The sequence below is a fragment of the Rhinopithecus bieti genome, unplaced genomic scaffold (assembly GCF_001698545.2).
Source record: "Rhinopithecus bieti isolate Rb0 unplaced genomic scaffold, ASM169854v2 scaffold_5260, whole genome shotgun sequence".
In the NCBI taxonomy this organism is placed as follows: Eukaryota; Metazoa; Chordata; class Mammalia; order Primates; family Cercopithecidae; genus Rhinopithecus; species Rhinopithecus bieti.
In genome coordinates, this window is record NW_016805896.1 from 1,766,718 (window position 1) to 1,781,754 (window position 15,037).

Sequence of the window (15,037 nt, forward strand, 5' to 3'; positions counted from 1 at the left end):
AGCAGATGTTGGGTGGAGTTTCATGGGGGCATCTAAGAAGGTAGGCTCTAAATGGGCTAAAATTAATTATTTTTGACTATATTTAGAACCATTAGATGTGTGAGATTTTGAAGTGGTCCTGGCAGGCTTTGGGCTAAGGGCCTTAGCCTGCTGTGAAGAATCAAACAGTATGCAGACCATGTTCGGCTATCACCCACGGGCCATCTCTGGCCCATCTGCATAACAGGATCCTAGGGAGAAAAACGCCTAAGAAGTAGATGGAAATAGTAGATCTTGAGAGGGATGACAGAGCAACAGCCAATGAAGAAAAGCCTGAAGTGTGGACTTGATGAAGTCAAAGGAAAAAAAGATTCCAGAAACAGTGGATGCTCAGTTGAGTCCATTGCTACATAAAGAATAAATACAAGAAAGTCTGAATCGTGTTCACTGGCTTTGATCATTAGTGTCCTGGGCAGAAGCAGTTTCAGGTGGGTCATATTTGAGGAAAAAATGAGATGACAGTATATGTACCTTAGCCTCAAAGAAGCTTGCCAAGAAAGAGAAGCAGCTAGGGAAGATGTGACTCCAGTAAGGGAGTTACTATGAGAAAGAAATGAGCGATTTTGTTTTGGTCTTTCTTTTAGTCCTAAGCTAAGAAAAGTGAATTGTTGACTAAACAGGTATTATAGTTATTTTATTGCTGTTTAACAAACCTTCCTCAAACTTAATGGAACACAACTCATGGATTTTATGCTCATGGACTGCGTGGTGGGACAGCAGATCAGAAGGGCACAGTGAGATAGCTTTTCTGTCACATGGTGCTTGGGGTCTCAACTGAGAACTCTCAGCGGGATAGGTTGACTTAAAGTCTGGGGTTGAAACAGCTGGGTTGGAGAATCTATTGCCAAAAGGAGGGACTTGAAATTTAGGGGGTAAATACCCTATGGCCTTTAATTATCCCAAAAAGAAGGAATCCATTGAGACTGAAGGTATGAGGTAGGAGGCTGGGAGAGGGTTGAAATTTCAAAATAGCTTCTAAGAGGAGAGAGATTGGTAATCACCTAAGCCAACACATTTCTGGGTAATATTTAAGGCTTAATGAGGGTTTTGAATTTGCAGTTGCAATAATCTGCACAGTTGAGTTTTAACCTACATGCTATGCTAGTGGAGAGTGGCAGCTAAACACTCTCATAAGATCAGATGGGTCATATTATACCACTGACCATCCTTAGATATGTGTACTCTTCCTAGATGTATTTGTATCTGGGGAAAGGAAGCAATAGCTAGACCTTAAACAAAGGAATGAAAGAAGGATACTTACCTTAGCAAAATGATGCCTCAGAACATTTCATACCACTTTTGCATGTACTTGCTTGTGCTATTATGTAGGTGTACCAAAAAACAAACAAACACTTTCCCTTATTTATTTATTTATTTATTTATTTATTTATTTATTTATTTAGAGATGGAGTATCACTCTGTCACCCAAGCTGGAATGCAGTGGCACAATCTCAGCTCACCGCAGCCTTCACCTCCTGGGTTCAAGTGATTCTCCTGCCTCAGCCTCCCAAGTAGCTGGAATTACAGGTGCCTGCCACCACGCCTGGCTAATTTTATATTTTAGTAGAGATGGGGTTTCACCATGTTGGCCAGGTTGGTCTCAAAATCTTGATCTCAGGTGATCTGCCCGCCTTGTCCTCCCAAAGTGCTGGGATTACAGGCGTGAGCCACCGCACCCAGCCTAACTTTCTCCTTTCTTTAGAAAAAATTATACCTTCATAGCTTTTCTTCATAGGCCAAGTCTGATCTATTGATATTGGCCGTCTGAAGTGTTGTGCTCTGAGAAAGCCTAATACCAAGCTTGAGATTTTGGGGAGTAGGAGTCAGGGGCAAGAGGAACAGTTAGAGATGTTTGTCACAGAAGACGAGAGCTGTGGTGGTGGCATTCATACTTATTCTTTTACCAGCTATTTTGTATTGTCTCTTCAAAAGAAGATATGAAAAGAATAGTAATAATAATTATTAAAAACAATAATAGTAACAGTGGCAAAGCTCCTTTCATTATCTCATATAGTAAAAACATAATGTTATGGTTTTGTAATATAACGTTACATTTTTTTTTGACTGTCTAAAGGGTGTCATACCATATGAGGCATGCAGAAAAAGATTTGACTATTTACTAAATTTTAAGATCCTACTTGTCTAGAGCCTCATTGTGACAGTTTTTAAAAATGCCCCGAAATATGCAGCCCAGGTAACAAAATGAGAACTTTACTGAAAGGCATTCGCATTTCAAATCAAGATCAAGAGAAAATCCACAAAGAGTATTGCGTGTTTTCTGCACAAAGGAGATCATTGAATTGTCTGTGCACTTATATACTAACATTTTTAACTAAATTAATCGTCTTTTTTTTTCTGCTAGTTTATGCTCTCCAAAAGTCAGACGAATAAAATGATTGTACTGACTATTTGATTGTGCTGATTAAGTCAAAACTACCAACTGTATTCCACTGGCTTTAAGATGTGGGCTTAAAAAGCATTTTAATATTTTAATATTCATTTGCTATTGATAGTATGCCATTGCTTTAGTGAAAACATTTTTTTTCTTGGTGATCCATACAATAAAATTGCTCCTTACATTCTTGGGCATCAAAGATCCAAAGAAATGCAGCAGGTAAGTCACAGAAAGAAGGAAAATCCAGACATACAATCAATTCATAGAACATGAACTGATTCACTGACATGCTTCATCATAGTTCTACCCCTATGGAATTTCCCCCTTATCAATGTCATCTACATTTTAGTTTTCACGTGTAGTATTTATGCCTATTAAGCTTCTTCTGAGTGAGAATTCATGATAATTTACCTGTATCAAGGCCTGAGAGCATTTCAGAAACTTTAACCCTTGTAGCAGAAATTCCTCAGAAGACAAATAAAGTAATTAGTGTGTTTCAATTCCAGTAGCAAGCATATTGTCACACTTTTATTTAAACAGTTACTGAATCATGGAATTTAAAGGCTGAGCCAGGCCATAATATTGTTTCACTGTTTCGAATATAAAACTCAGATTTACAGAAATTTAATGAGTAGATCCTATCCCTCAGTTTATATGACAGAGCCAGACTGTTGTCCAAGAGAACATGAGAATAGGTCATTAATATCATTCCCCTTGGTTTATAGGTCAGGTTGCTATGAAACTACAGAAAGAAATATACAGGATTGAAGAAAAACTTCTCCCTAGCAAAGATGAAGTTTTATCTAATTTGAATCCCAGATAGGAAAGTATGCAGCTGATTATTCACTTAAGAGTAGAAAAATAAATGATCTTAAAATTGGAATGAGGAAACTCTTTAAAAAATATTTTCTAAGAAATTCAAACTACTTTGCGTATTTTAAATCTTCTATAAGACCACATTATTGGAGAATTTTATGTTGCATTTGGCCTTTGGAGTATGCCTAATTTCTCTGTTTTTCATATTGGAAAGAATCCTAGTACATGATATCCCTAAAGAATTATACAATTTTGCCGTTGAGCATTTCTTTTCTTTTCTTTTTTTTTTTCCCAAGACAGAGTCTTGCTCTGTTGCCTGGGCTGGAGTGCAGTGGCACGATCTCGGCTCATTGCAACTTCTGCCTCTCGGGTTCAAGCAATTCTCCTGCCTCAGCCTCCTAAGTAGCTGGGATAACAGATGCGCACCGCCACACCCAGCTAATTTTTGTATTTTTAATAGAGACGGGATTTCACTTTGTTGGCCAGGCTGGTCTCGAACTCCTGCTCATGATCTGCCTGCCTCGGCCTCCTAAAGTGCTGGGATTACAGGCATGAGCCACCGCCTCCGGCCGCTATTGAGCATTTCACAACTTCTCTTTGTACCATAAAGTTGTCATAGAAAAGAGTCTTTGAGATCAGTGATCTTTCAAAGATTGGTATTTGATATTAATAACTCAAGAATGCAATTTCACAGATTTTCTTTAGGGAGAACACTTCATAAAAATTGAGTTAATAAAATGATAAAATACAGTGGCCATAATAGTTTAGACCTCTTACAGACATGCCTTCATTAGTATTCTTGGGAAATAGAGAAAGCATAGCACCTGAGTCCAAATTATATTCTCAAGTCCAAAATATTTGCTGACATAATAAAAGTTTCTACATAAAAATATATTCTTAGTAGAGAATTAAATTACGTCATTTGTAATTCTTACAGCAGGCTAAAGATAGCCGATTTGATGATTAAAACCATGGAGAAAACTTCCTTCTAAGAACAGAATGTGACTTCAGGCAATAGAGTAGATAGAGGATGCATAGAAACCTGAATGAATATTAGTTATTGTTCCCTGAAAGAGTTGAAATTCCTAAATTGGGCCTTATGTTTTCACCCTTGGTTTAAAAAAAAAAAGTGTGTGTGTGTGTGTGTGTATATATATATATATATTTGTCTGTGTGTGTGTATAAATGTTATCTGTTGTCATTTTACTCTGCTTAACCATTAGAGATTTTTATATGTATGTTTATATCTGTTGTTATACACTAATAGTACAGTCATTACATAATCATGATATTTTAATTCTTGATTACAATCCCTTTCCAACTATATAAAAATATGTCCAGTGACACATATTTTAGAAAGTTTTCTTGGAAAAACATCCAGAGATTGTGTTCATCACTATCTATATAAATGAGTTTATACTGAACCTTAGATATGTTTATTCAGCGTAGCAATCAGAAAAAGAAAAAATTTTTTAACAGTATAAAGTTCAGGTGAGTCCATTTGTCTTGGAATTTTATTTTGATTTTAATTAGAAGAAAGACTGCCATTAGAACTGCTTTGTAATGAAAACGTTATAAATTCTCTGGGCAGTGCCCTCTCTCTTTATTGGAAAGACTTCTTATTTTTAACACTTTTATTTGGAAGAAGTTCTACTCATTTGCATCAGTCCATCGTCTACATAATGTGTGTGTGTGTGTGTGTGTGTGTGTGTGTGTGTGTGTGTTTTACAACGTTGACTTTTTTAACTAGAATAGAATCAGGTAAAACATCTCAGATCAGTGTGTCAGTAACTGGCCTGAACATTGGGCACCATGATGGGGTTGGCAGCCTTCAACGTACTCAGTGTACATTCTATTTTTTTCTACATAATGATCAGTACTGTAGTACTAATCATCGAGAAAATTGCATTGACTCTTTTCGACCACCAGGGAAATGTTCAGTTCATGGTTCCCCCCTAAAAAAACTAAAAAGCGACTAAGCGCTGGGAACAAATCTGACTTAATGCATTTTCTCAGTGGGCCAGAGAAAGGAGGGCCCATTGTCTGCCTTGACTTTTTAAAGCTCTTCTCTTTATTCACTTATAAACTGAGGAAAACAAATTCTCCGCACTGGCGTGAGAGTTATTTGAGCGTCACAAAAGAAAATATTAGTGCCATTATTGTGGCGAATTTCATGTTTCCCAGCGAGCCTTTTGATTCCTGGTTTGGGCTGGCGCTCGAGCTCTCCAACCGGGTACGACTTCGGCCACAAGATGGCACTGACCTGCAAACAAAGAAAACCATAGTGGCACCGACTTTTTCAAGCCTTGGGAAACTGCCCTGCCTTCCCCGGAGTCAAGGACTGTGGGGATTAGGGCTTCCTTTCCCTTGCGCCGGGCGTCTGTGTCGAATAATGTGTGGCTTCTGTTGGATTGCTTTTCTTTCCAAAATTCCTAGGCAACGCTTCCCCGAGGTGTGCACCTTTGTGAGGTGTTTGTGGGGCGGGGGGAGTAAGGCGCTACTCGCGGGACGCCGTCACGTGATCCGGGATGAGGTGGAGTTCGGCTTTAAGGGGGCGTCTCTTCCTAGCTTCATCAATCTTTAGGATCTGAGCAGGAGAGATACCAGCGGATCTTCCCCTCTCTGCTCCCTTCCATTCCCACCCTTCCTTCTTCAATAAGCAGGAGCGAGCAAGACAAATTCCATAGAGGGTAAGTTGCGAGTTTATGCCTTTCCATGGACTTTTGCGAAATCTCTCATTGACTAGGTGAAGGATGAGCGGGGGAGAAAAACGACGCCAGTGTCCGAAACTGGCTCTGGGGGACCGAGGTGTGGTCTCCAGTGCAAGCAGGTCTCAGGCTGCTCCAAATCACCGGACCGTTCGCGGGCTCCTGCTGAAGGGTATGGGGCCGACGCGGGTGAAAGGAGAGGGTCCCCTACGCGGAGTTCGGGCTTTACCACCACCTGCTCCCGGGGAATTTCTGGATGGGGATCCAAGTTTTCCTCTACCCAGGTTCTCTTTAAAAGGTCGAGGCACTGGGAAGGTGCCCGAGTTCGTCTATCCCGCATCCCGCTTATCTTCCGTATGTGTCTTGGACTGACTGGAGGTGCTGGCTCTAGCCGCACCGGAGTTTTCGCGGAGTAACTGGCTGGGATGAGCCGGAGAAGGGTGGGCTTGGTACGTCGCCAGCCGTCGCCCGGGTCCTGCGGCAGGCGTCGGGCTGGGAGCGGGCGGAGGTGGGAGTAGCCCTCGGCGCGGACTCCAGAGCGCGCCCACCCTCACTTGCGGATTCCGCGCGTCTGGGCTGCAGTGGAGCCGCGCTCCCCAGTACTGGGCGCTTCGAGTGTGGCGCTGCGTCCGGGTGGACACCCGAAGATTTTAATCATCGGAGTTCTAATCAGGAAACTCTTTAGCTCTTTCTTTTAGAAAAGTAATGATGGAACATGGCTGGGTTAGGAGATTGGGAATGCACAGGAGGTGGAGGTGACTTGATAGGGTGTGCCTTGGTTCCCAGGTAGACTGGAGAGATGCGAATGTTTTAAGGTCTGATATTGGGCCAAAGACAGAATTGAGTAGGGTTTGGGATCTGCTTGTTTTTGGTTGTTTGTATCTTTTCTCTTTTGCCAGTCTCTTATCACTAGTAGAAAGGTTTTCTGATAGAGAGAGAGAGAGAGAGAGAGAGAGAGAGAGAGAGAGTAGTAGGGAGTCAGGAATGGAGTAAATTTCGGGCGATTCACCTAGTTACACAATATGAAAAAGGTGGGTGGGTAAGCGTGCCAACAGGAATTTTGACTGAACATGTCCCATTTGCCATTTCGTTGTTTGATAACTTCTGGAGCACAGGAAAAACCTACAGGAGAAGAGCAGAAGAGAGTGTTTCCATGTATACACACTAACACACACACACACATTAGAGCACGCATTGCTTCCCACACTCCCCATCCTATAAGAGGGCATGACTGGCGGGATGGCACACACAGACAGGGTATATGTGGAGCTTGTCTGTCAGGTCTGCAACAGAAAAGCAGTAGCTGTTAGTCCTCTACCCTGGGCAGGCTCTCTGGCGAAGCAAGCGAGGCAGCGGAAAGCTAACCCGACCCGGTTCCCCACCCAGGACTAAAACCTGAGTGCTCTTGGGTGACTACTACTTTATTAGTCTTTATTGTCTTAAGGCAGCAGTCTGTTGAACAAGCCCTCCCCAGCAAGGAAGGAGCAGAGAATTATGTAACTCATTTAGATAAGCTAGCAGTAACTTTGGGAGGCTGTATGTAACAAGGCTGACATTTCTTTTCCAACACAAGTGAGGTGAACAGCTAATCCTGAGTATTTGAAAAAATTTATCTGCAGCAGGTTATGATCAGGGAGCTGTATTTTCAAGTAGTAACAGCACTGCGAAGAGCAAGCAATGAAAGGCCAGCATTCTAATTGGAAAGAAAGAAGAGGAAATTTCCCTCTGCAGGGGGCTAATTTGCCAATTGGTGATGTATATAATGTCTCTGTTTTGTCTCTATATGCACATGGCAGCTACACTGGGACTTAACAGTCTTTAATTTTTGCAGTTTCTGTAGCTGCCTAGCTTACTATATTAGAATAGTAAATATCAAATTATTTTCTTTTGCAAAGATAAGGTATGTAAATTATCTCTTAGTATTGTTATTTTCTGACAGTTATTCTTTCTTGAAATTATACTAAGGTACACTGAAAATACACATTTTATCCAATGCAGAATTGGTTTACACACTGGAATAACTACCAAATGTACAACTAGTAAAACAGACTTGAAAACACCTTAAAAAAAACAAAGTTTTCATTTTCTCTATAGCTAAATTAACGTCTACTTAGTAAGAAAAATGCTTCCTCATTGGGCATGCCTATTAAATACCATTTCAAAGGTGTCAGACTAGAGCTTCAGTACATTTACCTGAACTCATCTGTAAGAAAGCTATGTTTGTAGCCTGTACTTTGCAATAATTTAATGTCTGTGTGAATTCTTATATATATTCATTTTTGCCCAAATCGGTCAGTGGGTAGAATATTTCTGTTTCTTTCTCTCCATGGTATACATCTTGGTCTCTGTCTCTATTATTTCTTGCCAAATTATTGCACTAGCTTTCTAATGAATCTCCCCTTTTCTTCTCTTTCCTTAAATGTGTTGAAAACAACAGTTAGAATAGTAATTTTAAATCCAAAGTCATATAACTTTACACCTTTGCCAAATACTCACCAGAGGCTCCCCAGCTCTCCCAGGATTATAGGCAAAGATCATTAAAAAAAAAAAAAAAAAAGCCCTACAGTCTGTACCCCCCTCTTTAGCCTTCCCAGTTAATTTCCTAAGGGTCCCTCCCTTATTTATCCCACTTCTCATTGCTACTTAGCACACCAGTTACACGCAGGCCTTAGGGATGTTTGTTCTTTCCATATGGGATGCAATCCCTGAGATACTTGTGTGGCTTCCCTACTCACCACTCCTCTCAGGTCTTGACTTACATGCCTTCTTCTCAGACAGTCAGAGGCCATCTTTTACAGTCAAGTAATAAATTGCAGCTCCCTCATATCCCAGTTTCTCTTTTTTTTTTTTTTTTTTTGAGATGGAGTCTTGCTCTGTCACCCAGGCTGGAGTGCGGTGGCCTGATCTTGGCTCAGTGCAACCTCTGCCTCCCAGGTTCAAGCAATTCTCCTGCCACAGCCTCCCGAGTAGCTGCTACTACAGGTGTGCTCCACCCCGCCTGGCTAATTTTTGTATTTTTAGTAGAGACGACGTTTCACCATGTTGGCCAGGCTGATCTCAAACTCTTGACTTTAGGTGATCTGCCTCGGCCTCCTGAAATGCTGGGATTACAGGCGTGAGCCACCTTACCTGGCCCCAGTCCCTCTTTCTTGCTTTGTTTTACTTCATAATACTTATTATCATCTAGCATGCTATATTTTTTACTAATTTTCTTCTTGTCTTTCTCTGCCCACAAGACTAGAAACTCAGTGAAAAGGTCACATTCTCTCCAGTAAAACCATGCCTAACATGAAATAAATGTTTAATTAATATTTGTTGAATGAATAAATTTTCTTTCAGAAATAATTTTTTTACATAAAGGGTAACATTTTCCCCTATATACATGACCTAGGAGCACGGCTGTTGTGATTAGCATACATTTTGCATGTTCAAGGACTATGATGGAATTGAGCTATTGATGTTAGGATTAATTTACCCAAGAACCTACTATTCCAACCATGCATCAGTTATATCAGTCAACACAGTTTTATTTTAAATCTTGTACTTGCAAGGTACTATGAAGTATGCACAATGCCTACCTCAAAGATGTTATATTAAAAATGAGAGGAGCCAATTAAGGATTCTAGGAACTAAATGGTGCTTTGAAAGATGGGCAGAGTTTGGATTGATGGTGGGAGAGAGAGAACACCCAGCAATAAGAATGGCAGAGGTGGAGATGCAGAGCTATATTTGGTAGACTGTGAACAGACTCGCCTGCCTAGAACTGTGTATTCACGTTCACATTGGGATTATTAGAGTAAAGTGTGGAAAAGAGGTATAATGCAGAGGTCTTAACGTGTCAGGCTGGGGAATGTAGTTAGTATTCTCTCTCTCATGTGTCTCAAACCAGGGTCCTCATTCACCTATTGGTACTTGGTGACAAGGATAAAAAGCTTTTCCCTGCTCTGCTAGTTTTACTTTAAATAATGAAGGGAAACTTATAATTAATTGATAAGTCATGTTTAATATCTCTTTAGTAACTTAAATAGGAAATATAATGCTACATTTTCCTGAATTTTTAAAATAAGAGATTTCCAAATAATTTCAAGTTATTACTGCTCCTTTGAGATTGTTTTCAAACTCTAACAATCACTGATCATTCTCTCTGCCTTTGGAATTCTTGAGAGAAAAAGTGTGGTTATCACATAAGTATTAGGGAGTCATTACAGGTTGATGCATAGAGGAAGAGAGAGCCACGTTTCTAATAACATTCATACCTGAAATCATTCCATTACCATTCTTTAATATTTTCATTCTGACTTCATTATAGCAACCCTTACTTTATTCTTCTTAAGTTTTATAAGGCCAAATCATGGTTTCATAATATTTAAAAAAAGAAAAAACCATGTTCTAGAAAGCAAAAAAATTAAAGGAAAGGTTCATTAGAGGCATTAAGTAAAAGGCAAATGCATTTCTGGTTCATTAAGTTTATTATCTTTCTTTCAATGGAAGTAACTCTGCACGATTTTCTTTATTGTTCTTATTTAAGAAAGAAAAGAATGAAATTCAGTTTCTTAATACAAGCACAATGGCCTGTTAATTAGCATAAGAAACTCTGTCTCACATATTTACTTAGTTATCTAGGGAACATCAGACTTATTTTTGAAAAGGAGTTTTTAAAATAATTTCAAACTTTTAAAACTCTACAAGTCTGTGATTTGTGTTAATAAGAGAAAATATATCACAAAATACTGTGAAAAATCAAAATTACAACTAAAATCTAGATCTTTGCATTGAACACACATATAGTCTAGTGGGTAGGAAAGATACTTACATAAATAATGCCTTAGAAATCCTTGAAAGCTTCTAACATATTAATAAAATAACAGACTCTTAAGGTTAGAATCTCCTACACAGTACAGGAACTGTCTGAAATGGTCTTTCATATGGTGGTTATAAACTTTTGTATATGGAACACTTGCTAGATTTGCAGGCATGTAATTCCATTTTATGAAACTTTTGTTCCTCATAATGATGTGATCTAAAGAAATAATGTACACCTCTTGGCCCTACTTTTAATTTGTACATATAATTAGATGTAACATTCTAAGCTCAATTCTGTGTTCTAAATGGTACCCATTAAAATACGAGAAGACATCTGTACCATTCCTACTAAGTATTTTCCAGATTAAACATTGTGTAGTCTCTCAATAGTCATTCATGGCAAAGTTTTTTGATGTTTCACTGTATTGATCATCTTTTGTTGAATATGCTTGTGCTGAATAGCATCTACCCTAAAAAGCAGTCCAGTGTATGTGTGGTGGAGCTATTGCTACAACTTGACCTTGACACTAATTCTTCCATTTCTATTGCATATGGAAGAATTAGGTAATTTATTTTGTTTTGCTTTGTTTATTTTTCTTATGTTTTAATCTGTGCATTAAGTGGTTTTTATACATTCATATTCTTACAATGTTTAGGAATGTGCTGTTGTTACTGTTTATGTAAGACTTGGGGCATAAGATTTATATATTCCTCACTGACTTATGGACCACTATGTTTTACTAAGACTTGTTCTGTAAGCAAGTCCAATTAAAAATTTTATTTTTTCTTTATTCAGTGTGTTTTCACTATTTCTACTGCTTTAGAAAGATGTTTACAAGATTACATTTTGTTTATTTCAGTGTTTTCACTTTAAAGAGTTCTGTGAGTCAGAATTCATTTTGACTGCCCTCAATAAAATTAGTAATGCAATTGGTCATTTTCTCTTTACAGATTGTTCAGTTCAAGGGAATGAAGAATTCAGAATAATTTTGGTAAATGGATTCCAATATGGGGAATAAGAATAAGCTGAACAGTTGACCTGCTTTGAAGAAACATACTGTCCATTTGTCTAAAATAATCCATAACAACCAAACCAATCAAAATGAATTCAACATTGTTTTCCCAGGTTGAAAACCATTCAGTCCACTCTAATTTCTCAGAGAAGAATGCCCAGCTTTTGGCTTTTGAAAATGATGATTGTCATCTGCCCTTGGCCATGATATTTACCTTAGCTCTTGCGTATGGAGCTGTGATCATTCTTGGTGTCTCTGGAAACCTGGCCTTGATCATAATCATCCTGAAACAAAAGGAGATGAGAAATGTTACCAACATCCTGATTGTGAACCTTTCCTTCTCAGACTTGCTTGTCGCCATCATGTGTCTCCCCTTTACATTTGTCTACACATTAATGGACCACTGGGTCTTTGGTGAGGCAATGTGTAAGTTGAATCCTTTTGTGCAATGTGTTTCAATCACTGTGTCCATTTTCTCTCTGGTTCTCATTGCTGTGGAACGACATCAGCTGATAATCAACCCTCGAGGTTGGAGACCAAATAATAGACATGCTTATGTAGGTATTGCTGTGATTTGGGTCCTTGCTGTGGCTTCTTCTCTGCCTTTCCTGATCTACCAAGTAATGACTGATGAGCCATTCCAAAATGTAACACTTGATGCGTACAAAGACAAATACGTGTGCTTTGATCAATTTCCATCGGACTCTCATAGGTTGTCTTATACCACTCTCCTCTTGGTGCTGCAGTATTTTGGTCCACTTTGTTTTATATTTATTTGCTACTTCAAGGTAAGAAAATTTTTTTCTATCATTTTCATTTTTTACCTTCTTTACACAGAATTCTTCATCAAATGAGTGTTTCTATTTAAATTTGTTTTTCTTCCATAGATATATATACGCTTAAAAAGGAGAAACAACATGATGGACAAGATGAGAGACAATAAGTACAGGTCCAGTGAAACCAAAAGAATCAATATCATGCTGCTGTCCATTGTGGTAGCATTTGCAGTCTGCTGGCTACCTCTTACCATCTTTAACACTGTGTTTGATTGGAATCATCAGATCATTGCTACCTGCAACCACAATCTGTTATTCCTGCTCTGCCACCTCACAGCAATGATATCCACTTGTGTCAACCCCATATTTTATGGATTCCTGAACAAAAACTTCCAGAGAGACCTGCAGTTCTTCTTTAACTTTTGTGATTTCCGGTCTCGGGATGATGATTATGAAACAATAGCCATGTCCACCATGCACACGGATGTTTCCAAGACTTCTTTGAAGCAAGCAAGCCCAGTCGCGTTTAAAAAAATCAACAATGACGATAATGAAAAAATCTGAAACTACTTATAGCCTATGGTCCCTGATGACATCTGTTTAAAAACAAGCACAACCTGCAACATACTTTGACTACCTGTTCTCCCAAGGAATGGGGTTGAAATCATTTGAAAATGACTAAGATTTTCTTGTCTTGCTTTTTACTGCTTTTGTTGTAGTTGTCATAATTACATTTGGAACAAAAGGTGTGGGCTTTGGGGTCTTCTGGAAATAGTTTCAACTAGACATCTTTGAAGTGCTTTTTGTGAATTTATGCATATATTATAAAGACTTTTATATTGTACTTATTGGAATGAAATTTCTTTAAAGTATTACTATTAACCGACTTCAGAAGTACTTGCCATCCAATACTGTCATTAGATTGGGTCGTCTTGATTAGATTAGATTAGACTGTCAATAGATTGGGCCATCCTTATTTTAAGATGGGCATCATTTTAATGTGTTACAGCAGTAACAGTATGCAAAAGCAGCATTCAGGAGCCAAAGGAGGGTCTGAAGTCATTCAGAAGTGGTTTGAGGTTTCTGTTTTTTGGTGGTTTTTTTTTTTTTTTTTTTTTTTTTCACCTTAAGGGAGGATTTAATTTGCTCCCAATTGATTGTCACTTAAATGAAAATTTAAAATGAATAAAATATATACTTCTCGGCTGCAAATATTACAGGGAATTGGGGCACCCACAGGAATGAAGAGAGAAAGCAGCTCCCTAACTTCAAAACTATTTTGGTACCTGACAACAAGAGCATTTCAGAGTAATTAATTTAATAAAGTAAATTAGTATTGCTGCAAGTAGTTAAATTACATTCATTTGAATTGATGGTTAAGAGATTTTCCTTTTTTCTTTTACAGACTGTTCGGTGTTTGTCAAGCTTTCTGGGATAAATATGTACTCAAAAGGCATTTCCACTTACAATATATAGAAACACAAAAGGTGTTATCCTTACAGCAGTGCCTATATAGTGACTGATTTTAACTTTCAATGTCCGTCTTTCAAAGGAGGTAACACCAAGTACAATGTTAAAAGAATATTCACTTCACCTAGCAGGGAAAAAATACACAAAACTGAGAATACTTCATATAGCCCATTTTAACATGTATAAACTGTGTGACTTGTAGCGTCTTATAAATAATGCACTGTAAAGATTACTGAATAGTTGTGTTATGTTAATGTGCCTAATTTCATGTATCTTGTAATTATGATTGAGCCTCAGAATCATTTGGAGAAACTATATTTTAAAGAACAAGACATACTTCAATGTATTATACAGATAAAGTATTAAATGTGTTTGATTTTAAAAGGCGGACATTTTATTAAAATCAATATTGTTTTGCTTTTCTGAGGAGTCTCTTTCAGTTTCATTTTTTCTCATCCCATGACTTCCCTCCCATGATGTTCCCAAAGCATCCTGCATCTGCTTGCTAATGAATCATAACCACTGCTGTGATATAACCATCGATGGCTGTGGTATAGCCATCGATGGTTATAACCATTGATGTAGTATAGCCATTAATGGCTCAGTCTCCCTCTCTTGCTAGATCGTAAGCTTCTTTAAGGCAAGAATTGTTTAACATGACTGTCCCTAGTGCATATAGCACAGTGCAAATACTTAGAAGCATTTTCAAAATATATTTCCAAAACAAATGATTAATGACCAAGTTTCCTTCCTTCTTGTTAATAATCATATTGAACTCACGTCCTGCAGTGTTCTTGGATCCTTCCTCCTAAGTTAATCTTTACCAAGAAGATGTTTTCTCTTTTATTGTATTATTTCCATTTCTAAACTGAGCAAAAGAGTATTTTAGATTTTAGAAATTTGCATTATCAGTCCTGTAACTCAAACAAATATCACACTTTTTGCATTGAATGGTAATATGAAATCAAATTATAGCCTAAGAATGTCCTTTAGTTAACCAAATTAAAAAAAAAAAAA

At 38.2% G+C, this 15,037-nt stretch overlaps 1 protein-coding gene across 4 annotated transcripts in view; it reads left to right on the forward strand.

Moving 5' to 3' along the window:
- NPY1R (neuropeptide Y receptor Y1) overlaps positions 1–14,441 on the forward strand; it is a 21,189-nt gene extending 6,748 nt beyond the window's left edge. The window contains exons 1-4 of one of the 4 annotated variants that reach the window (XM_017873954.1): positions 5,364–5,940; positions 11,713–11,753; positions 11,888–12,562; positions 12,662–13,394. In XM_017873954.1, coding sequence (XP_017729443.1) covers positions 11,978–12,562; positions 12,662–13,114 — 1,038 coding nt within the window. In that variant the 5' untranslated portion in view covers positions 5,364–5,940; positions 11,713–11,753; positions 11,888–11,977 and the 3' untranslated portion in view covers positions 13,115–13,394. Of the gene's footprint in view, positions 1–5,361; positions 5,941–11,712; positions 12,563–12,661 lie in introns of those variants that run through there. The other 3 variants (XM_017873955.1, XM_017873952.1, XM_017873953.1) reach the window with 3 other exon arrangements.
- The last annotated feature ends 596 nt before the right edge of the window (positions 14,442–15,037 follow it).